Below are 25,343 nucleotides of genomic sequence, written 5' to 3'. Positions count from 1 at the left end.
TGAAGGAGAGGGTGTCTGGCACGCCCACCTCCCTCCCTAAGGCGCCCGAGGGCTCTAGACACCGACAACAACACGAATGAGAGGGGATCGATACACGGTGAGGCATGAGTTATGGGCGTGGAGGGAACGAATGGTGTCCGGCATGCCCACCTCCCTCCCCCTGGTGGGCGGCGTCGCCCAAGGGCTGTGGACACCCATAGCAACACGAATGAGAGGCGACCGCCGAGTATGATACTCGGTGAGTAGGTATAAGGATTTGTTTGTGGGAAGGGAGAGATTCAAGTTCTTGGATGATGAAGTGAGGGTTTAAGGATCGTCAAGGGTTTAAGGAGATGAGCGATGACTGTCCTTCCTCGTCTGCTCATGGCAACACCAAGCTCTAGCCTCTACTTCCCACCATGTTTTCCTCCCGTCGAACATGTTTTTGTGCAGTCGCACGGGGAAATCTACGGGGAAAGAGTATCCATGGAGGTGCTTTTGGTCTTGAGTTTGGCTATGGCCTTCGACGTCCCAACAGTCGATCGAGGAAGAAAAACTTGGAGCAATGGAATCACTTCCAGGATTGGAAGACCATCGAGCAAATCCTGCAGATCCTTGAACGAGGTTCGCCCGGCCCGCTCCTCAATGAAGCACTCAGTCCATTTGCTGCCAGTGTCTCACCCTACCTTGTTCGCGTAGTTCTGAAACGTGCTGCCAGTGCGGCCGTTGCTACAGGTTTTTTCGGCTGGGCGGGACAGCAACGAAACTACAGGCACAATGTCAAGTCTTACACTACTCTTATAGACGTCTTGGGCCAGGCGCAAGATGTCCGTGGTATTTCGCGCTGTCTAGCGGACATGCAAAACCAAGGAATAGCTGGGGATGCGAAATTGTTCAATACCCTGATCAGGATTTACGGTCGCTTGGGCATGTTGCAGGAAGCCGAGAGAACGTTCCAGCATATGAAAAGTGTTGACTGTCAGCCCTCGCTTTTCTCATATACTATCCTCCTCCATTGTTTTGTGAAAGCCAAGTACATCAAGAGGGCCGAGGAGCTTTTTAAAGAGATGGTGCATACGGGCTCTTCGCCCGACAAAATCGCTTACACTGTTCTGATCGATGGGTACTGTAGGGTTGGAAGGCTGGAAGATGCTCTTGAACTCGTAAAAGAGATGACAGAAGCAGGATTCATCCCTGATAAGGTGACGTACACGACCGTTGTTTGTGGATTTTGCGATGTCGGCAAACTTGCTGAAGCTCAGTGGCTCATTAACGAGGCTGTGGAACGTAATGTGGACCTTGATACCCCTTTTACAATGCTCTGATGAGTGGATTTTGCAAGGCATCTCGTTTTGACGAGGCTACGAAACTTATACATGTTATGGCTTCTAGGGATTGCGGACCAAACTCTGTCACTTATAATACCTTGATAGATGGATTCTGCAAAGCAGACAGAATAGATGATGCGGCTAAGATCATAAGTTTTATGGAGGAGAAATATAATAAGGACGAGGATTGTGCACCCACTACTCCTACGTTCTCTATATTGGTGGACTATTTTGCCAAGCTAGGCGATGTCAACAAATGTTTTAAAGTACTGGAGAAGATGAATGCATTTGGCTGTGTTCCAGATGTCTGGATTTACAACACACTGCTTTCTGCTCTTTGTAGAGCAGGCAGACTGGAGCCAGCAAGTCAATTGTTTGAGAAGATGGTAAAGAGCAGTGCTGCCCCTTATGATAGCATCATGGAGAATATTTGCAAGGGACTTTCTTTAGTTGAAGCCTATCAGACTCTAGTAGATGTGATAGAAAAGGGTCACAAGCCCGATGTGGTGACTTATAGCATACTAATGAATGGGCTTCGTAGAGCTCGCTATTTGGAGGAGGCACTCGAGCTTGCTAAGAAGATGGAGGAAAGAGGCTGCACATGGAGTGTTGTCGTCTACAACATTTTAATAGTTGGTCTTTGCAAGGCACATCGAATACCAGAGGCAGGGAAGCTTTTGACGGAGATGTGGGATAGGGGTTGTAGTCCCAATGTAATATCATTTACTGCTTGTATTGGTGGTCTTTGTATGGCTGCTGATGTAGTTGAGGCATTCGAGGTGCTAGATTTGATGGTGGAAAGGAATTGTAGTCCAGATGATGTGACATATGGTGTGATCGCAACGTCACTTGCTAAGGCAGATAAGATACAATCTGCCTGCCAGATTTTGGGCGACAAGGTAATGCAGGGTCCTGGTTCCATGACTGAGATATACAAGAAGCTACTTGATGTCCTCGCGAAGGCTGATTCAAGCTTATCCCGAGCTAAAAAATCACAGGGCTAGTCACTAACGCGTATGAAGCACAGCTCGTGAAAAATTGGCAGATGCAAGTGTATTGGGTTGGGAGGAGAGCTTCATGTTTGGACTGCTCAGAAATGGCCAAGGTGTGCATTATACGTGACCAGGGTTTCGGCATCTGTTTTTGCACTTGTCTTATAATTTAGTTGAAATCGGTTAATTGATAGGCTGGTATCTAATGCAGCCATGAAATCCTATGCAATATAGCAGGAGATGTGAATGTACCCAAATGAGTGCTCCATTAAAAGATAAGTAGTTATAGTTTTTAATTTGATTTCTGGTGGTTAAAGGTATGTAGACAGACATTTTGGCTCAGCATCTTTCGATGGCTCTTGCATGCTATAATATTTTTTTGGAGAGAGTGCTCTATCCACCTTAGCTCTCTGCTGCTCTTTCTTATTCCTTGCCTCCCTCTCGCCTTGAGCTCTAGGCATATCTTGGCATCAACTTCTCTCGATGCTAATGCCTTTTCTTCCCTCTGATTCCTTGAACATTATTTGTTGTGTGGGCATACTGCTGAATTCTATATCCCCTCTCTGTCACCTTTGCTCTTCTTGATCTGGTCCTCACAGAAACTCAGTACAAAGACCTTCTATACTATGGTATACACCCACTGTTGGGCGCTGATGACGTCAGTGGGGATGTCATAGTAGCTAGTCCCTGCTATGCATGATGGAGTTTATGGTTTTCAACCTTGTGAGTGACTATCATGAGATTGAAACTGCACTATGTTGTGTTTTTAGAGGATTAGCTTGGGAATGTTCCTGGATTCATCTAGGTATATAAATGGATGCTCAAGGTCTATACCCAGCATTGGGCGCTGAGACATCAAGGGGATGCTATAGTAGCTAGTCCCTGCAATGTGTGATGGAGTTTATGGTTTTCAACCTTGTGAGTGACTATCATGAGATTGAAACTGCACTGTGTTGAGTTTTCAGAGGATGAGCTTTGGAACATTGCTAGATTCATCTAGATATATTTCTTGCCGTTTTAGCAGACATGCAAAGTTCTCCTTTTGAAGTTTTTGTCCATGTTCATGCTGTTGTTGCACTAACATTATTTCTATCTTAAGTGGTGTGTTGCACTATCAGCTAGCTTGTAAGCATTTTTTGCTTGGAAATACTTGTTTGGGAGAGACTAAAATAAAATTATACAGTCTTCACAAGTAGTCGTAGCTTGAATGAAGAGAATGTGGATTATTTTTTGATTAGCCTTCTCCATTAGTGCTATGTATGATAAGATGCTGGACATCTGGATGGGTCGGATGAGGTGATTGCCAATGCAAGATTTTGGACACTGTAGTTTTGCTCCTAGTGAGTTGCTGGATGCCCGTGGTTTGTGGAGCGTAGTGGTTCATTGCTGTCCGTCTACCAGATTTGACCTCAGAGAGGGCATCATAGGGGGCTATGTAGCATGGTGATGTAATTACCACAGAGGATAGCGGATCTTGTAACCATGGCAGATCAGTTGGATTTTGATATCAGTACAGGACCAGACCAAAGGAGTTTGCCATGCGCATGTTGCTTGGGAGCTTGCACTTCAGGTTTCGAGTGATCATAATGAGACGGTTCGTGCCAAGAGGAGGCATCTTCCGATAATACACGTGTCGGTGTTCAACGATGGTGGTTCACGCGATGGATTCCTTCAGATACTCCAACGGCACACCCGGCTTCCTGGAGATGATGCTACATCTAGACAGATATCATAGAGCAAGGTTGATAAAGTATGGTATGGCTTGCCTGCCACGGTATCTAGATGGACCAGCTTCCCTCCTTTCAGTACAGTATGGATGCACTGATCGAGTTGATCCCACGTGATGAGATTAATTGTATCATACGGTTAGATCTCCTCCAGCTCCATACATCTCAACTTGGGGGTGGTCAGGAGTTGCCACCAAGATTTAGTTCTATCACAACCACTTTCTGAGAGTATCGGAGGATGGACTCATCATCAGACCCCCAGTACCCTCGAGAACAAAGGATGTTGGAAATGGATAGGTGACCTCCCCATTTGTAAGCCCCCATGTAAGGAGAGCATTGGGGAGGGTTTGGAAGAGTGCCACATGGGCAGAATTGTGGCTGCCATGTGGGCATCATTCCTACAAAGAGAGAGAGAGAGAACTATGGGGCTGCCACATGGGCAGCAAATAGACTGCCATGTGGCAGCACACCTCACAGCATACCTGGCAATGATGGCGTGGACCAACAACAACTGTATGGCGATGCTGGCAGTGGATGGCTAGAGCAGGATCTAAGGGTTGGAACATGCCTGAACAGATGCAGGACCAGCAGTACTACATGGAGGACAGAAGGGGCAAAGAGAGGAGCAAGGGTGGTTGGCCCCTTGCCCTTATATAGGGGCTGGTTGGGCTTGCCAACCAAGTCGCCCCATAGACCAGCAAAGGGGCTGGGCCCGTGCATGGAAATTGGATGTGATCCATTGGCGTGCTGCTTTTTGAAATGCGGGCAATCTTGCTTTTTGTGCCCGTGTTCATGGCAAAAGAAGCAACGGTTCTCTTTGGCATAGGTTGTTTGTTCTTCTGTTGCCCCGTGCTGGCCTTCTTTCCTCCATCTATGGCTGCTAAGGACTCCAGGGGCTTCTTACTGTTGAACGGCTTGGGTCCTTGACCCTTGTGCTTGAGCTCAAAGTTCTGAGCAAGCTCGTATGCACCCTCATAGTCCCATGGCCGAAAACTACGGATGTACCACTGGATGTCTGATCGCAGCCCATGAAGGAACTTGCTCAGCTTCTGATGCTCCTCTAGCTGCAACTGTATAAACACCTGAGTGAACTTATTGGCATAATGATTCAAAGTCTCAGTGTCTCCTTGGCGTAGCTCATAGAACTGACCCTGGAGCTTGCCCAGGTACTGTGGTGGTAGGAACCGTGATCGAAGATCTTTCACGAATTCTGTCCAATTGTAGAAAGGTGTCTCCTTGTCTGCATCATAGTGGTTCTTCTGCCACTTGATCCACTAGATGACCGCATCGCGTATGAGGTGCATGGATGCCAAGATGAACCGCTCGTTGTCCTTCGTCGGCATCATTGAAAAATAACTTTCGAACTGATTGAGCCATGAAGTTAACACTGAGGGTTCGTGCTTACCATTGTACCGTGTGAAGTTGAGCTTCCTCGGAAAAGAAGGCTTGGCTGGAGGTAGAAGTCTCTCCTTTTTTCCCCCCTTTGGTCTCGAAGTAGAGCCTGTTCTTCCTTCTCTTCTCAAGCAGTATGTTCGCGATCGAGAAGCTCGAGAAGCCGAAAGGGCAGCTCGAGAAGCAAAAGGAGCGCGATCGGAAAGCTCGAGAAGCCGAAAGGGCAGCTCTGGAAGCAAAAGACGAACGCGATCGAGAGGCTCGAGAAGCCAAGGAACTCCGAGACCGCAAGGCTTAGAAGGCTAAGGAGCTCCTTCTTTTGAGTTGCCCTTTCTGCTTCTCGAGCTTCTCGATCGCGTTCTTATTTTGCTTCCCGAGTTTTTCGATCGCGTTCTTCTTTTGCCTCCCGAGCTAGCCTTTGGTGGCCTGCTCATGATCTTCCCGCATCTTCTGAAGTTGGGTCATGCGGGTGAAGAGAGCTTCGGACTGTTGTTGCTGCATCTGCATCATAGCCTGCAACATGGCTGTCATGGTAGACATGGAAGTGTCTGCAGGGTTCTGTGGTGGGGGAGGCACTGAACCCTCCCCCCCTGTGTTGGTCTGCTCATTGGTGCTCATGGTGTCCTTACCGGATCTTGTATGGACCATAAATGATGGGGCTGTCCCTGACCTCTTGACTTCTGAACGAACTTTCCCCTCACACCGCAAGGTGTAAAGACCTATGGGTGAAGACGGGAGCTGGCCCGATGCGCAATGAAGTAAGGGAGGGAGCGGCTAATGGAGTATGGTACTACCGCTAGTCCGTAGTACACGCAAAATTTAACAAAACAAATATAGGATAACCCTCTGTCAGGAAAGAATTTGAAGCTCAACCCTCTGCCTCAGGAGGTAGACTATCCTAGCTCAATACTAACTGCAACCAATCTGAAGCTATGATACCAATGTAGCAGGAGGTAGACTCTCCTAGCTCAATACTAACTGCAACTGCAAGATGATGCTCTCCATACACAAAGTGATGCTGTGGATGTGAGAGAATCAGAGGGAGAGAATGTAGTGGAGTTCCGAAGAGGAAATAGATACGATTGAATAACGAATGCCTAAAGGGCTGAATACAAGTGTATGAAGGGGCTGAAACCCTCATTGCAAAACGGAAAGACTAGACTACCTAGAGGAGGTGAGATCCTTGAAGAGGTTGAGGCTACCTTGTTGGTCTGCTGCGGGGAGGCCTGGGCTGTGCTGCTCTGAAGGCTTGAAGGTCTGAGGAGTGGATGTGAAATGAAGGCCAAGGGGATGCCTTTTATAGGCCCCCTTGGGCCTCATAATAGACCGACTAGGATGGCTAACCGTACTGTTGCCCATACTGATGTGGCGCCTTTGCCGCGATTGCAGCTGTGACTGTTGCTGCACGGGCTGTTGCTAAGCTGGCTGCCTGCGTGGTAGTCTAGTATGGCCACGGGCTGTGGATGCCCGTGACACGGTTGCTCCACATAAATCTCTGCCTTTAAATCTCCATTGAGAAAGGCAGATTTAATATCCATCTGGTAAATGGGCCACTGCTCATGAGCTGCAACAACAGGTAATACTGTTCTAAGAGTGGCTATCCTGGCAGTCGGAGCAAATGTGTCATCATAGTCAATCCCTGATCGCTGTGAGTATCCTTCAGCCACAAGTCGGGATTTGTGCTTATCCATAGTACCATCTTGGAAATACTTGGTCTTGTAGACCCATTTGACACCAATGATTGAACAGTGCTAGGGCGTAGTACTAACTCTCGTTCTCCTACGTCTATTGTTCCTAAAGCAACCCCTTTTGAGACCTACTTTGGAAAGAAGCCAGATGTATCCTATTTCTATGTGTTCGGGTGTGATGCCTTTGCTCACATTTCGAAGAAGCAAAGGGGGAAGTCAGATGTGAAGTCAACCCAGACGATCTTTGTCTGGTACAATTCCCAATCTATAGGGTACAGGTTGTCCAAGAGGGAGATTATCCTCAGCAGGGATGCTATCTTTGATGAACAGATTGCTTCTTCGATGGTTGATGTCGACCCACCTCTTATCCCAGAGACCGTGGATGATGATAGTAGTGAAAGTCATCAACCAACAGCATGAAGTAGAGAGCCCGGCCAAGGCTGGCAATAGGTGTAAATGCCATGACTTACTGTACCAATTTGAACCACCTGACCGGTAGCTTTATGTCAGACCTCCACAAAGTGTTCATCAAAGAATACTGTGGTATCAAGATGGCACATCGCATAATCAGACAACAAATTGAATCCAAGAGAGGGAACAAACAGTACGCGGGAAGAGTGCATCTCTCCTTTGCCATTTGGAATGATGTTGAGGTTGCCTTTGTCATGGCCAAACTATGTAACATTGGCCAATGATTAGTAATAAAGATGTGCACACACGTGTCTAGGTCCTAGGGGCAATAGGAAAGGGAAGGGTGCATTGAATGGTAGGTGCATGGATCATAGGATAAGGGTAGGTGTAAATGGGAAGATGGAACTTGAGTGATCTCAAGGGACATTAATGAAAGGGTATCACCCTTCGTTGTTAATCTCACGTAGCATTCTCTTTACCACATTGCATTCATCCACCGCCTCTCTCCCACCTTGCATGTAGGTTGAAATAGAAACAAGTACTCTCATGAGGGCGCTCTTCCCCATTGGAGGGCCAATTGGCATTCAAATTCTGCATGCATTGCACACATTTGCATTCTCAAAAAGTTTGGTTCTTCACATTTGGTATCTAAGCGGTGACAGTTCATGACCGGGACAGGAGGAGAGCGAGGGAGCAGCGCGGGGGCGGGTAGAGGTCGATGCGATCAGGGAAGAAGTGAGCAACAGCGTGTGAAATTGTGGCGGGCGTGACGATGGTAGCACTCGTGCATTGCGAAAAGGACGCATGAAGCGACGGGCCGGCGTACAAAGACTAACAGCGGACGACACGCGAGAGCAAGAAACAAGCGGAGAGCACGAAATAACGAAATTAGGCGATACCTTTCTTTGGCACGTGTTTGCTGCGAACATTGTTTTCTGCACACACCCAAACTTTGGACAGCAAAGAAACTTCTCCTTCCCTCAAACCTTGAATTCTTGAGGGTCTGAGAGAAAACTTTGCTCTTGGATGGGGAACGGGGTGTCCTAACGGGGTGACAAAATTAGTAGCCCAAATAGAGTGTATCAGTTTACAGCAGAAATACAAAAAGAAGAGCGTAAAAGAGAGGGAAGAAGAGGTCATTTGAAGAGGTTTTTGGACACAAGCGAAGCGGGAGTCGGTTGCCACATTGCATGTGCAAAAGGATGCTCTAATGTGGCGGTCTTTGTCACAAACAGGAAAAGAGCCTATTCATGAATGGGCTAAGTTTGTGGAGCAACTGAAAGCACTTTCACGCAATATAAATCTTCTATAATAGCCGGCATGTCCCATAAAGACCTGTACAGCTTTGGAATTTGTAGGTGGAGGCAATTCCATGATGATTTTGATTTTATCCATGTTAGTTGCAATCCCATGTTGACAAACGATGTGTCCTAAAACAACTCCTTGGATGACCATGAACTGGCATTTTGTTGGATTTAGGGAGATGCCATACTCCCTACATTTGATTAGTACTTTTATTCCCTTTCATCTTAGACAGTGTAACATCTAATTTGAGAACTGTAACGTCAAAAAGAGAACTCTAGGGGAATCTTTGAAAATTTCCTCTTTTTCATGTGAATTTTACGTTTATTTGAAAAAGATGGCCTTTTTGCGCGATGGTTTTTGAAAAAATTCATAAAAATCGGCATGAAGAGAACCTAACCTTTCGTTGGGAGAGGTTTAGGCAGTTCGATAATGAGAGTAATGCAGATTTTACGGCCATGTTTTGGAAACTCTCTCTAGAGTTACGCGAAAAGAGTGAGGAAGATGGAAGAAAGAAGTATTTAGCAGCCTTAAGCCCAAAAGTAAGATATGAGGTTGAAATGTTTAGCCCGACCACACTTACGGACCTCACTAAGCTGGCTGAAATAGACGAGAGGGAATTGAATCCTCGTAAACTATTCAATAAGGAGGGTGGGTCAACATCTAAGACCAACAACATACCCACTTTTAGGAAACCAGACCGGTTTAAGAATAATAAAGGGAAGGGTAAAGCTCTTGTAAGGAATGTGAACAGCCAATCACATCCTAGCTGGGCGCCATTTCCTTCTATGACGGACGAAGAGAAGAAGAATTTGATTAAGGAAGAAAAATGTTTCGAGTGTAAGAAACATAAGCTAGGGCACGTATGGCATAAGTGTCCCGTTCTCTTGGCTAAAATTGCCAAGACGAATTCAGTAAAAAGGAAAGCCAAGGAATCCAAGCAGGAGGGTGAGGCTTCTACCTTGTCACCCTCGAAATCTACCGTGACTATTGAGCCAATAGTGAATGCCGTCCATTCAGCCAGTACCTTTGGGCCTCATGATCTTTTAAAGGTGTATGGATAGAGAATAGTGGTTCTTCTAGATGATGGATGTAATTATGACTTAGTGAGTGATAGATTGGTAAAATTACTCCATCTTAAACCAGAACCTATAAAAAAACATGTCACTCTCAGGAGCTTTTAAGGGACATAATGAAGAAGACACATCCATAGTATGGAATATTCCTATTCGTATATAAAAATATAGAGATCGAAGGGATTTTCTAGTAGCTCCTTTACAAGACGTTGACATGATTCTAGGTAAACCATGGCGGTATGATTCTTAACCCTGCTATTCATCCTCATACTCATCATTGTTGCTTTGTACATAAGGATAAAAACATATGGATCATAGGGCATCGAGATGTGTGTACAATTCCATTGATTACTCCTACCCAAGCGAAAAGATTGGTTAAAAGAGGAGTAGATTGTAATCTTGTGTATATATATGATTCACGATATCTTCATATCTCGAAAGAAGATCAGGAGAGAAATGAGTTCCTTAGAGCTTATGAGGATCGATTTTCAAGAGATGACTCATTCGAATTGCCTATGGAGAGAGAAGATGATCATGCCATAGACTTAGAGCTCCATGTAGAGCCCCATACAGGATGAACAGGATAGAAATAGAGGAGGTAGAAAAACAAGTTGAAGATCTATTGCAAAAAGGCCTGATTCAACCAAGAAGTTCTCCATTTGGAGCACTTGTATTATTGGTCAAGAAGAAGGATGGATCATATCATATGTGTATAGATTACCGTGCTTTGAATAAACTTACGATTTAGAACCGGTATCCGATTCCAAGAGTGGATGATTTATTGGATATGCTTAAAGGTGCTAAAGTTTTTAGCAAATTGGATTTGAAATCTGGTTATCATCAACTTTGGATGAAAGATGGAGATGAACATAAGACTACTTTTCGCACTCTCATTGGACATTATGAGTTTTTGGTCATGCCTTTTGACCTAACTAATGCTCCAGCCACTTTTAGTAGGCTGATGAGAAGGGTTTTGCGTCCCTACTTGGGAAAATTTATCATAGTCTTCTTTGACGACATTTTAGTTTACAGCAAGACTGAGGAAGAGCATAAGGATCATCTTGCTAAGGTGATGGAGCTCCTAAGGAAGGATCGATTGTTCCTAAATACCAAGAAGAGTGAGTTTTTCAAGACACAAATAGAGTATTTGGGACACATTGTGTCTGCTGAGGGAATTCGGGTTGACCCTAAAAAGGTCAAGGCCATAATTGAATGGCCAATACCCAAAAATATACATGAGCTGAGATCTTTCCTAGGGATGTGTAGTTATTATCGCAAATCCATTAAGAATTTTGCTCGTCTTGCATCTCCACTAATAGATTTGTTGAAGAAGCATTCCTTGTATGAGTAAAGAGAGGTTTACCAAGTAGCTTAAGAGAACATTGGTCACTACACCAGTGTTAATACTTCCGGATATGGACAAAGAGTTCTTTGTTGTATGTACGGATGCGAGTGGTACCTCGATTGGGGCAGTGTTGATGCAAGGAGGGCATCCCATTGCTTATGAGAGTAGAAAGCTTCAAGGGGCTGAATTGAAATATATCACGTATGAGAAGGAGTTATTGGTAGGCATTCATGCTTTAAAGTCATGGAAGCATTATCTATATGGTTCTGCTTTCAAGATTTAGACTGACCATCAAAGTATCAAGCACTTGTTTTCTCAACCCATTGTTTCTTCAAGGCAAATCAAATGGGCTGAATATATTCAATCCTTTAGGCAACCAAATATTGAATGTCCGCCAAGAAAGGAGAATTTAGTAGTTGATGCTTTGAGTAGATGGCCCCAAGTTAATCACATTTCTGTGATTAAGGAGAAATCATTAGGAGCGATGGTTGAGGCTTATCCTTTAGATGAGGACTTAGCTGAAATTTTCAACGTAACGAGGTCGGGGGTTTAGAGGCTTATTCCATCATGGATGGATACTTATTGTTGGAACGTGCCATATGTGTACCAAAAACATTTCGGTATCTAGTTATGAGTGAGTTACATGCGAGTTCATATTCTGGACATAGAGGCATTAGAGGGACCATTGATAATATTGAGAGGTACTTCCATTGGCCTAAACTTCTCAAAGAAGTTTAAGCTTTTGCTCAACAATGCGACGTATGTTAGCGCATTAAATCTGACACAAGTAAGATTGCTGGTCTTTTGCATCGTTTGCCTATTCCCTCTGAAAGGTGGGAACACATTACAATGGATTTTGTGTCAGGTTTTCCCAAGGTTGGTCAGTTTGAGCAGATTTTCACTGTTATAGATAGGCTGAGTAAACAGGCTCATTTTATTCCTTGTAAAAAGGAGTTGTCTGCTCTTGAAACAGCAAGGTTATTCATTAAGGAAATCTTTAGGTTACATGGGTTACCAAAATCTATTGTATCCGATAATGATGGCCGTTTCATTAGCAACTTTTGGACAGCCCTATTAGAGAATCTTGGAACCAAAACTGAAATTTACTACAGCCTTCCATCCTCAAGGAGATGGACAAAGTGAGAATGCCAATCAAACCATAATTACTATACTTCGAGCATTTGTCCATGACCAACCTAGAAGGTGGCCAGAATTCTTACCCATGTTAGAGTTTGCTTATAATAACACTGTACATACTTCCACCAAGAAAGCCCCATTTGAAATCATGTATGGGCAATGTTTACCCACTCCAATAACACACTTGGGGGAGCGGGCAGCCAATAAGAAAAGAAAAGAAGTTTATTACAAGGAGGATGATTGGGTTTTATTGAAGATTGTTAAAAGAAGAATCAAGTCAGTGAGAGGAAGTACAAAACATGTCAAGTTAGGACCAAAGTTTTATGGTCCATTTCAGATTCAGCAGCTTTATATCCAAAAGAAAGATCCAGAGTGTATGAGCTGAAATTACCAGCCCACTGGCGTATGAAGAATATCTTATATGTGAGCAATTTGAAGAGATACCATGGCGATACTTCTGCGTTTTTGGATATTCAGCATCAAGAAGAACTTGAACTTGAAGATGGGATTGAAGTTCTTACTCCGGAATAGATTATGTATCATAAAGAGAAGAGTACTCGTGGAAAGAAGAGATATATGTATTTACTGAAGTTTAAAAACCAGCCAGCTAGTGATGCACAATGGATGGAAGAAGAGTCCTTTACATATTTTCCACAGATACTCGTAGATTATAAAGAGCGATGCAATTGCAGAAGTAACAAGAGAAAGTGCACGAAAGAGGAAGAGAGAAGCAATAATCCAGAAGAGGACTTATGCTCATTCAAGCAGGAGGGAGTGTCATGACAAGGGAAATGATTATTTAGTTAATTAATAATCATTAGAACCTTATTATTGTTAGGTGCCAACTTGATGGTGCGGTTATATGTTTGTATTTATGATCGATCAAGCGGTGTAAATAGTACCACCAAACTATGTAACATTGGCCGATGATTAGTAATAAAGATGTGCACACGTGTCTAGGTCCTAGGGGCAATAGGAAAGGGAAGGGTGCATTTTGCATTGAATGGTAGGTGCTTGGGTCATAGGATAAGGGTAGGTGTAAATGGAAAGATGGAACTTAAGTGATCTCAAGGGACATTAATGAAAGGGTATCACCCTTCATTGTGAATCTCACATAGCATTCTCTCTACCACATTGCATTCATCCGCCTTCTTTCTCCCATCTTGCATGTAGATCGAAATAGAAACAAGTACTCTCATGAGGGCGCTCTTCCCCATTGGATGGCCAATTCGCATTCAAATTCTGCATGCATTGCACACATTTGCATTCTTGAAAAGTTTGGTTCTTCACAGCCTTCACCACGAACTTTGATGTAAGAGCTATCACCGATACAGACATCCCCTCTGGAGATCACAAAATGCTTCAACCCAGCTAGAGAAAGACTCATATTTCGAGATGCCCCACTGTCGATGATCCAGGTCTAGAAATCTTTGGCTTGAAGAGACAGAATCCCCTCTTCAACAAAGGAAGCGAGAGAATCGATCATTTCAATGTGTACAAATCCCAATAACTCACAAGTGATACAAAGAATCTAGAACATGCTGTCTATTGGAAAATGATCTTCGTAGGAAGCTATGTTTGTGGGGGGTGAAATAACCCACCGCCATCTTCTGGATGGCTCTTGGAGGCATGGATGGGTAATTTGACGTGTCACCTTATGCATTGATCTGCCTACGTAATTGCATGGCGCTTTGACAGTGGACCGATGGAATCTCTTGTAAGATGATGGTTGAAGCGGCTGGACTCTTTTACAAATAGGTTGAAAGGAGATGATCTTGTTTCTCTTTGTCCAAACTCTCATATGAGAGTCGGTGTCAGTAGAGGTCATTGAGCAAACTCATTAGGGTCCGTAGAAGAGTCTTGTTTCATTCCATGTAAGGCCTACAAACTTTGTAGAGGTGCGGCCAGAGTCTTACAGTGTCGGTTCTTCTCTAATAGAGGTTTTTGCCTCTCAAGCTGTGTCACAATTGTTCGTCTCAATTGTATTTGGAAATATGTATTTTGGAAGGTCTCGTGATTTTATGACGTATCATTGAAATACGTAATGTATGATTTGTCATTTTATGTGTTTTCAATCCTAGATTTGTGGCTCCAAAAGCCAACACTGTCTACATTTAGGACAGCACGAGCCTTTTGCAATATACTTCTGGTACTGAGGATTCTTATAATAGTGAAGAGCCTCCCAAAGCTCATCCTTGAGGAAATCTATCTCCCTAAGCAACACTTTGGGAGGATGCGGTATAGCCTTGGACGTAACTTCATCCTCAAGTTCGAGTGAAGGTGTCTTGTTGCTATAATGTCCTTCCCGGGCTTAAGAGCAGCTCGCAAAAGAGAGAGTAGCTAAAAGAAAGGAGCTGCAACCAAGGAGTGACAGGTGTAGCCACAGTTTCTGGCCTTGTCTCATATCCAATGTCATAATCCCAAATATGTCTGCTAACCAAGATGTTGCGAACCAGAAAACTCCACAAGGAGTAGTTGTCACCATCCAACTTATTCTCCTGTGTGAGGACTCCAAACACCTCATTGGGGTTGTTCTGAGCCATTTCTGCCAGAAAACTCAAAAATGCAGCAAACTAGACGAGTAAAATCCCTTCTTGGGATGTAAAATGCATAGCCAAAGTCTGCCAAAAATTTTGTCCACAATGACAACTACTGTCACAGCCTATCAAAGGCTTGGAATGCACCACAATGCTATGCAAATGCCCAAATATCTGCAAAGTATATATGCAAAAAGTGGCAAATGTCTGCAATATGACTCAAACTGAGTCCAAAACTGCTTGCAAAGCTCCCCAATCATCTTTCCACTGCCAAATTGCATTTTTTTGGAAGAGTTTTCTTATTTTTCCCCTGATGCTCATTAGAGTTCGTATTCTATCTATGGACAACCTACTTCAAAGGCTTGCATGGTAGGGTAATACTTATTCCCTTTGATGTGGAGCTCCACTGGTGGTCCTTTTATGTCTGGCCTCCTTCAAAGGATTGCAATGTGGGCTAGTATTCTTTTCAAACTGGAGGTGCCTTGTTTTATGTTTGACCTTTTTCGAGATGCACTAAAGAATGAAAACAAGAAATTTTTTGTATATATAGGGCTCAAGGCTGCACTCAAGATGCAAATGGCCAATTGTAAATAGGCCCAAGGCTGCCCAAATTTTATAATATTTAAAATTTTTGTAATAATACAAAATGTTTCTCTTTTCTCATAATCTCTCAATACGTGGCAACAAAACAGGATGCCCCAAATGTGCTCCCAGAAAACTAAGCCAAACAATGGCTGTCTGCAAGAATGCGCCTTCCAAAGATCACCTGCAAAGAAAAACTCCTCGAAGTATGGACGCCTTCAAACTGTACGGAGCTGTCAGTATGGCAAGGTACAGTGTATGGCCTATAGTACGGACAGGATTCATACACCCGTACAGAAATGTATGGCCACGGATCTGAGGCGCAGTCTACGTATGAAATTCGTACAAGGTATGGACGAGCTGGTATGACAATATGGAACTGTCAGCAGATGTACAACGAGTTGGTACGGATGGCGATCTGCAAATGTACGGCGACTTGCAAATGTACAGACGGGCTGGCGATGGAAGACGATACGAAACTATACGGGCTGTACGAGGGTAGGTATGGACATGTTGTACAGAAGCTGAGCTCCGACGGGAGCTGTACGGACAGAATGCGGGAGCAGCTGAAGCACGGGCAGGAAGAACCTTCTCTAATACCAAATGTGAGAGAAGAGGGAGCATAATGCAAGAGTGAGCAAAACATCTGAATAGATGAGTATGAAAGTACAAGAGAGTGAGAGGTTTTGTCAAGTGACAAAACCTTATCCTATCCACTAACCGTAGTTAGGGATCTAACTGTGGTTAGGGGGAAAAACCTCAATGAGGGAAAAGTGCCCCTAACCTACTTATTACAGTACATTGGCCACTGCCTAGAATATACCAATAATTCTAACAATTTCCCCCCCTTTGCCTTTGTGCCTATGATCCGTGATAAAGGCGTGGCAAGAATAGAAGCAACCCAGTTTTGACAACTTTGCTTCTCCTGCAGAACTAGGTAAACATGTTGATGAAAGGAATATTGGTTGGGGCTACCCATAGCCACCAATCTCAATGTCATAGCAAATACGTGATATGAGACATGGAGCCCATCAAGTGTCGTGGGAATCACCTGTGCATTTGGGACAATCTCACCCACATTAATAAGCTGCCCATGAAAATCCTTGACTTTGGTGAGATAAGCAATGCGAGGAATAATGAATCTCTTGTATGGAAATTAACAGCATGGGCCTGGGAATCCCTCTGATCCCAACGGGTCTGGTCTAGTGTGAGAGAATCTGGTGCAGCAATGGTAGTAGAGCCAGAGGTGGCAACAAGTGCCTGTGGTTGAGAGACAGGTCTAGTGTCTGATCCAGATACAATGCCCCAAAAATTATTGGGTACCAAGAAGTGGCTCACTAAGTACGACCACATGGGGTAATTGGTACCGTCAAGTTTATCTTCAGCTGAAATCATGCCAAACAAATCCATATTGGCCATTGCAAATGAAAATCCCCAAAAAAGAAAGTGTCATGCCCTGCAAATGTAAAAGCCTCAAGGCTATCACTGCAATGAGCTGGCTGCTCAAAAGCTGATTGCAAATCTGCAAATGCCAACCCAAAAATGACAGCAAAAGCTCTGCAATTGTAAATGCCAGTTAGGCTGCCCAAACACTGAGCCAACTGCAAAGTATTGTCCCCAAAAACTGTCCTGCACCAAAATGTCTGCACAAACTGCTACAATGTATGTGAAAGTAGAGTCCAATGCCAATGCAAGTCAACGGGAGTAAAAGCCCAAATTTCTTGTTAAGTTGATGGGAGAAATTGAAGGACAAAGCCTTACTTAGGCAATCTGAGTGCTATACACTACAAATTTGGGGTGGGAAATTGCACCCAAAAGAGGGCAAATGAGAAATTGAGCTAAAAAGAGGGCAAATTGAAGAAAGGCCCCAAAATTTTCTGTAGTCAACCAATGCTTAATGCTGCAGTATGCAGCCAAAAGGCTTTAAAAAAGCCCCAATTTTCAATGCAAATGCCAGAAAATCCATGCCAATGTGAGCCAGAAACTAACCTAGCTATTGACATGTCAGAAACAGCCAAAAACTCGAAATGGAACGGAAAAACCTCAGAAGACAGTCGTGGGAATGCTTTTTAGCTCCAAAAACAAGTTTTTGCTGTCGAGGCCACAAGCTGAGCTCTTTCCCAGCAACTGTTGACTCACTGGAGCTCCATCTGTTGTTCTCAGCAGGTACAAGCTGCAATGATAGTGAAAATGACTAGAAATGGCCTGGGAATAGTCGTGGGACTGTGCAAAGCTGTTGTTGGAGCTGAATCTACAAGTGGAGTACAAAAATGAGCTTTTGTCACAAAAAACGAGCTGTTAAACAGGAAAAACAAGCTGTTGGTTGGGGAGCTGAGCTGAAACTGAGCACAGGGGAAGCATGTAGGAGTCAAGAACATTGCTCTGATACCACTGTTAGGTGCAGGGAGCAATGGAATTGAAGTGGAATGCAAGAGAGAAAACAACAGCTGAGAAGAAATGAAAGTACTTGCAAATGTATAATGAATTAAGTACAAGAGTGGCCAATATATGGCCCTAAAGTCAACTGGTTAACTAGGAGTAGTCCTAAGTAGCTTACAAGGCCATACCAAGACTAAGTGCTAACATGTTTGTACATCTCATAAGAGTCAAGATTATATAGCCCTCTGGTAAGTGTTCTAGTGAGTACAATATTGATATCATGTTGGAAGTCATACACGGCACAAAGATAACCATCAAAGATAACTCTATAGCGATTTGTAGGAATGGCTGAAATAGAAATCAGATTTTTCTGGATACTTCGAACATATAAAACCTCCACTAGAGTGACTACATCACTTGAGACTGATGTGACTTCCACTTGACCAGTGCCTCTCACCAGATAAGATGCATTGTTGGCACGTGTAACTATGCCCCCCTTAGGTCAATGATCCAATGACATACATAGTTTCTTGTAGGAGGTGATGTGCTTGGAAGCACCTCTTTCAAAATACCAATCAGATATAGAATCAGCCACCATAGAGAAAGCTGCACCATGCTTGAAGGATCGTAGTGGCATGTGACAACAAATGTCCAATCATCAAGAGCAATATTTGCTGCCTCATGGCTGTGTTCACTTCCAACAAGCTACAAGTCGTGGTGGGTTTTTCTCTTCTCTGAAGCAATGCGCTTTCTGGATCCTGAAATGTCATGTCCGGGCTTCCTGCAATATCTTTTTCTTCTTGCCATCACCCTGGCTAGAAGAAGATGTGGTACTTGCCCCCCTTGCCTTCATGTTTATGGTCAGTGGCAAAGGCTTGATCTGCATTCAGGAGGCAGCCGATTTTGCACGGCTCTTCTCCTCCTGCAAAAGCAATGTGACAACCTGATCAAAGGTATCTTGAAGATGCATCTGCAATGGTGGATATGGATCATATAAATGGAGTGGTAGAATCAGCTGCTCGATTGGAAAGGATGCGAGCAGCGTAGGGAAAGATGGATAGAAAGAAAAAGAAGAAGAAAACAGAGGATACCTCTTTTTTGGAGTTGAATCTATCACAGACGGAGTCAGAGGCAGAGTCCTCAGAAGATGAGAAGAAAAGCAAGAAGGATAACAGTAAATTGGCAGCCAGACTGATGGCAGATTATTATGGGGTTAAAAAGACACTATTTGAGTTCCTGGATTCATTTAGAGGTATACACAGTGTTGCCTGGAATGTTGGAATGTGAGCGTAATCTACTTTAACAATCACATGTTGAATTGAGTTCAGAGCTTGAAAGCTTTATGTGTGGAAATGAACAAAATGCCGCAGGTTTCAGGTTTTATAAGAAAATTCAGACTTTAGTATTCTCTGTGGAGTGGTGTGGTTAATTATTTCTCTCTTGCATTTTCTTGCTGGTCTTCGTTGTGGACAGCTCCAAATCTGATTTCACATGGCTTCTGACAGGTCTACGAACACATCACGTTCGGATCAGTTAAGCATATTAGTCTTGCATCTTTCCCAGGAATGCTGGAGCGCACAATTGTCACATCATCATTGTCAAAGACATACAGTGTGACAGGTTTCTATCAAAACTGAGACTGCATCTTTTGGGGTAATCTTTTTCTGTGAGCAGATTTATGCATACCACTCCAAACCTGCTTGTTCTCCCTGGCCTTTGCAAAATATTTTAAAATCCAAGAGAAATTATTGATGTCAGATTAAGAACAAATATAGGTTGGAGAGTTGGCTGGGCCATTGCCTCAGCAAACCTGTCATCAGCAATTCAAAATATTCATGTGAAGATAACTGATTCTGCACCTGCCCCATTTCAAGAGGCTGCTGTAACAGCCTTGCAAAGCTGTGCTGATTACTACAACGTTTTAAGACAGGTGCTATCTTGGTTTTGCTTTCTCAGAAGGGCTCATGCTTTGTGAACTATATTGCTGTCATTGGTTGCATGGTCCTGGGAAATTTTATTCTCTTACAGTTGATCCCATCTTCTGCAGGAATATGAGAAACGACGAGACACCATCTGTTCCATGCTTGATAAAGCTGGCCTTAAGATTCTGTTCAGGCCTCAGGGATCATTTTTTGTTTTTGCTGAACTGCCAGAAACATATGGAAAAAGCGATGTACATTACGTATCCCTTCATTTCTGTCTGATTTGATTTGGCCTTAGATTGTAGAGATCCACTTTTACTTTTCTGAAGGTCTAAGGATGTAGTGTTCGTTTGGGACTTATCCAGGTGGAGTATGTTTCTGAACTCATTGAGACAGCTGGCATTGCTATGGTACCTGGATGTGGGTTTTTCCATGCAACAGGAAAATACTTGAGACAGGATTGTGAGAGTTCTCAAGATGCTGCAGGCTTACATATGTTGACTGGAGGCATTGACAAGTATGATTACAGAAGACGCTATGTGCGTGCTGCTTTCTGCAAAGATACGTCGACTCTTCTCTGTGCTTCAGAGGCAATGCGTACTTTCAAATTTTAAGTTACATCACTGCTTTGATCTGTTGTGATTCATATTTTGCTTTTATATGTCTGTCCTCTTCTTAGTCACAATTTGCAAGCATAGTATTGTTACTCCAGTAATCTGGTTGGTGTTAGCATCTGTCTGTCAGGATGAAATACCTGTGCGTCTATTGTGCTGAGGATGTTGTTTTCAGCATCATCATAGTCGTCTCTAAAACACAAAGGTCTGCCAAGCGCAAACCTGAACCTGTTTATGGGCCGTTTTGGCCATTTTCCCAAGCAGGTGCATGTATATTGTTTGCCCAGTGCAGGTCTGCATGCTCCAAAGAGTTGTGTGCCACCAGAGAGGCTGTAGGTCTTGCAAATGTCAAGGCAGGTGGACAATTCTTGCTACAACCTGTATGCCAGGCAAATGCCATTGAGGGTGCTTTTGCAAAAAGATCCGATTAGCGGCTAAAAAAGGTTACTGTAACCTGTTCTAGCAGTTCTCTTATGGTTTTTTCCTGTTAAAACGAGTGTTTAAGAGAGAGTATAACACACACACACGGGGAAGAAAGTTTTTTTGCAAGGGCACTGTTGTAGGAGGATGCTTGGGGCTTGTTGATGAATACACAGTTGTGGATCCCTTTGCCATGTCACAGTATGGAACAGGCGTCAGCAAGGGGAGCGGTGCTACATAAGGATTCTGGTAGGTCTTTTGAGAAGATTCCTGAAGTGGTGTATTGAGGGAACGGGCTTGTTTATGAAGATTACACGTTTGTGAGCAGAAGTGCCATGGTTGTTGTAGTCCTGTTTTATGTTAATGCAATGTGAAGCTACATACTATGTTTTGTCTATGCCAGGAAGAAGAAGAACCCTTCACGTAAAGCATCGCATGCTTGCAATGCTGGATTTTCGCATCTGCATTTTGATGATGCATTACCACTCAAGGACCACTTTATGCTTTCTATAAAATTTTAAATTGATTTGTAAGATTGGATATATTCTGGTCTTATGAAGGTATGTATATTGTTCCCTGCATGGAAAATTTGATCATACTTGGTAGTGTTTAATGTGCATAGTAGAATGTGTAGGTTACAATCAATGAACCTCTCTCTCTATTCATGATGCATGCTCTTACCCACAACTGCGGTGCATGATAAGATGGAACTAGAATGCTACAGCCTAGTGGCAAGGAGGTGAGAGGACTAACTAGTAGGCTACCTAGGTCCTGTGAATATTGCTAAACACACAATTCCTTAGTAGCGAGTGGATTTTGATTCCTTTGTGTGTTGGGTAGAAAGCATGGGGAATCTTGTATGCACCTAATTGCTTGATCATGATATTCTATCTATCGGGGCTTGTATCTTGACGCTGTGATATTCTTTCCAATTTTGCTAAGTGTAATTTTGTGTGATCTCACGTACAACGTGTTGGAAAGGAGCACGTGGGATCCAATTATCAGTACTTAAGTCCAATTTCTTAATCTCTTTAAGTGCCCTTGCGCCTAGTTTTGCACGGCGATGCTTCTTCACCTTTGGTGGAGGCTCCACGGGTACTCGAACATGGCTAGCCATGGCCTATTATCTACCTTGAATTTTGTTATTTTCTCTTTCCTTGTGCTTCCTCATTTTTTCAACTTGCTAGTGTGCTTGCATTTAGAGATTCTCCCCTCATTCTTGAATATTGTCCATATGGTTGAGGCTTCTTGGTGTACTCTTCACTCTTTGCTTCTTTGGACCCTTAGCTACTATTAGAGGTACTACTCGAGGTGGTGGTACTTGACATGGTAGAGGTACTATATCCAAGATCATCATTCCTATCCTTGTATCACAAGAAGATTTGGAAGCAATGTGGAATTCCTTGCTGTTTGCTTTATTGAGACTCCTCTAGTAAGGATCTCAATGTTTAGAGATTTACAAACATCATTTTCTCTTCAATAGCACTACCAGCTAGGAGAGAGGGTTGGTGGTGAGGGGATGGATGAGAAAAGGGATGAGGGAATTTCTCATTAGGAGGGGAGGTCTCACACGAGGGATTAGTATTAAGGGAGGGCTTATGAGAGGGTTCAGGAGAGGGATTAGTATTGGGGGAGGGCTTATGAGAGGGTTCACGAGAGGGATTAGTATCGAGCGAGGGCTCACACGAGGTGATAGTGTCAGGGGAGGGCTCATGAGGAGGAGAGGGCTCATGAGGAGGATTAGTGTTAGGGGAGGAATCACGAGAGGGATTAGTATTGCCCACAGTGCATTCGGAGGAGGCCATCGAGTAGGAGGAAGAAGATTAGGGTGGAGTCCTAATGTGGCATTTAGTGGGCTTGGTAGTGTTCTTAACCATTACCATAGAAGTGTGATAGGTTTGAAAACTATTTTATTTAGCCTTTCTTAAACTATTTAAACCTCGTCAACCCTTTTTAGGTCCCTTCTAATTAGGGTTTTTTGAGTGCATCCCCTCACCCATTATTGTCGTCGTCGTTTTCGCCACTACCTCCCACCTCTCCACCTTGACCCCAACCCTTGCCTCCCCACCCCTCCCTTGACCCTATACTTCCAAACATAGACATAGCACCATGCATGGCTACTCAAATTGTGGTCTGAACATACACTTTATACTTTATAGAGTAGCATACAATCACACCATAGCTTTAGATTCTTGTTGGACTCATTGGCTTCCTTGTCTAACCCTACTTTGCAACCAACATGAGATTCCTCGACTCCCTGTGGATGCTTTGCAAGCACAATGCCTTCTATTTATTGATACAATATGAACTGCTCTTGCCATTTTTAGATGCCTTTTTCTCTTTTAGACTTCAGCGTCCTACGTAGTAAACATATGAAAAACCAATTAAACATGTCCTACAATGCATTACAAAGAGTGATACCACTACCATGCCTTGAGCTGCTGAAGTAGGCTACCTTGTCTTGATTGTGTGACTTCTCTATACCTTGTGTATTTCAAATGGATAGAGGGTCCCAATTCTGTATAAACCATGGTCCATGCGCATAGAGTATAGGCTACAAACATGATGAAGATCATTTTAGTAACAAAACATTTTAATAAAGCAAGTATGAAAGACTGTGTATACAACTCCCTTATGTTTTCACCATTAATTGCATAAACTCTTTCAAAGCCATGTTGAATCTTTCATCATAATTTGACCCTAGGAAAGAAATTTTATTAATGCATCGAACTTTGGCCACACTTTCTCTCCAAAACTTGTTGCTTGAGGATGTGAAGTCTTATTGGCATGCATTCAGACAAGGATTTTCGATATTCCCAACCCAAGACAATCTATGTTTTCTTTTCTTCTTGCCTTTACTCCACCAATGGATATAGAATATGAGACTATGTAAAGTGCAATGCTGTGATGGGGTTCCTCTCACTAGCTTCTCTCATTCCATATCTTTGACCGTTTCTCGTTGGTAGTTTCTCAATCTCCAAGTAAACATTGTTTAAGTTATTCATCTGAAGTGTTGTAGACCAAGTTTCTTTTGACTCTTGTGCAATGGTTCCCTCCAAGCATTCTCTTGCAAGTTAGTTTGTTTCTTGTCATGCACGCTTCACAAACCAAGATGTGGGTAGTGGCACTCTAGATTTATTATATTTTCCTAGAAGAGCAAACTTGAAAAGAAGTTTAAACTTCACGATTTATACCAGTAGTGTCACAAGCTCCAAGTATCTCCTTTTCATCCACATTGCCCTTTAAGTCCTTCATAACCTCTTCAACAACTTGCAGATGTAGGCATTTGTGTTTTGGCTCCTTAAACATCACAATGACATCATTTGGCTTCAATAAATTGGTTAGAGCATATGAACAGTCAATATCATCTTTTTGTTCCTTCTTCCCATCACATCTTCCATGAAGTTTTTGGAGAAAAACACAAGTGAAACTTAGTAGAAATAATGTAGCACTAGAGAAAGACATTTCATTAACACAGTAGAGAGCCAACCTTGTAGCCTGGATTTTCCTCTTTGTAGCATCACTAGTGGGTGCCAATCCATCCATATTTTGTAATTTTCTTTTCCTATCCTTCAATCCCAAAGGTGTTTCCTTCATCTTTGGTGCTTGTTTTGCTGTCTTTTTCGTTTCTTCTCTACAGCCGATTGAACTTGGCAGTAGGTAGACCTTTCCAAAGCTTTTTTGGTTTCAACTAGCTTACAGAGTGATTCTTTTCCTATCACTCCAGTCCAATACATTGGCTTTGTCACAAAGATCCTTATTCTTCCTTTGAAGATTTATATAGAGTTGTGCATTATGACAATGGCACTATTGTCTAAATGCACTAATCGTTCTTATCGGGCTTCATGCACCTCGCTTGCTTGCGTAGCCAATGTTTGAGAATGGCTCAATAAATTCCAATAACCAAGCATCCAACTTGTCCACACCAAACAAGGTCATGCCTTGTATGAAAATAAGGGTTCTTTTGGGTGGAAGGTTCTAGAGGATACAAGGTTCTTTCCACCCAAAGATCAGGATGCTTCTTTTCTTGGAAACGAAGACTGTGGAGTACATTTTCAAAAGTTCTCTTGAAATCCCAAATTGCGTGTGCTTGCATATCGAACCTCCAACTTGTAAGCTCACATGGTACTTGTTGGAGACGTCCTCAAATGGTGCCATGAGTAGTCAAGGAGTGTAGGGAGAGCTTGGCATCTGACAAAAGGTAAGGCACGAATGAAGTCATGGAGCAACATGCGCGGAGTAGGAGCAAGTGTGGAGTAGTATGCATGGAGCATTTAGACATGGAGGAGGACTAGCGGTGTGGAGAAGGAGGACCAAGTGTATAGGAGCAGGCATAGAGGAGGAACAACCTACAAGTTTGGAGGAGGAGCAGCCTACAAGCATGAACGAGAAGCATCCTGTAGGCATGGAGGAGGAGGAGGAGGAGGAGGGAGGAGGAGGCAAGGAGGTAAGGGGGAGGGAGGGAGGGGGGGGAGGAGGGGAGAGGAGGAGGGAGAGGGAGGGGGAGGGAGG

At 43.5% G+C, this 25,343-nt stretch overlaps 1 protein-coding gene and 1 pseudogene across 2 annotated transcripts; both read left to right on the top strand.

Annotated features, from left to right (window-relative positions):
* The first annotated feature begins 277 nt into the window (after positions 1 to 277).
* LOC147901337 (uncharacterized) overlaps positions 278 to 25,343 on the top strand; it is a 44,481-nt pseudogene continuing 19,415 nt past the window's right edge.
* On the top strand, positions 19,383 to 20,594 carry LOC147901338 (uncharacterized). 2 transcript variants are annotated; one of them, XM_087375456.1, is made up of 4 exons: positions 19,383 to 19,528; positions 19,651 to 19,805; positions 19,923 to 20,048; positions 20,163 to 20,594. In XM_087375456.1, exons 3-4 carry the CDS (start codon positions 19,956 to 19,958, stop codon positions 20,409 to 20,411), a joined length of 342 nt encoding a protein of 113 aa, XP_087231582.1. In that variant the 5' UTR covers positions 19,383 to 19,528; positions 19,651 to 19,805; positions 19,923 to 19,955; the 3' UTR covers positions 20,412 to 20,594. The 2 variants fall into 2 exon arrangements, with proteins under 2 accessions (XP_087231582.1, XP_087231581.1); XM_087375455.1 differs by having other exon boundaries at positions 19,383 to 19,805.

This window comes from Dipteris shenzhenensis, chromosome 6, assembly GCF_047967505.1.
Source record: "Dipteris shenzhenensis isolate YYH24624 ecotype China chromosome 6, Dip_SZ_1.0, whole genome shotgun sequence".
In the NCBI taxonomy this organism is placed as follows: Eukaryota; Viridiplantae; Streptophyta; class Polypodiopsida; order Gleicheniales; family Dipteridaceae; genus Dipteris; species Dipteris shenzhenensis.
The sequence above is the reverse complement of the archived record's forward strand: the minus strand, read 5'-3'. Positions and strand labels throughout refer to the sequence as shown.

Coding starts and splice junctions, on each gene's coding strand:
- LOC147901338 (XM_087375456.1), top strand. CDS start 19,956: ATGCTTGATAAAGCTGGCCTTAAGATTCTGTTCAGGCCTCAGGGATCA. Junction 20,049..20,162: donor AAACATATGGAAAAAGCGAT/GTACATTACGTA, acceptor GGACTTATCCAG/GTGGAGTATGTTTCTGAACT.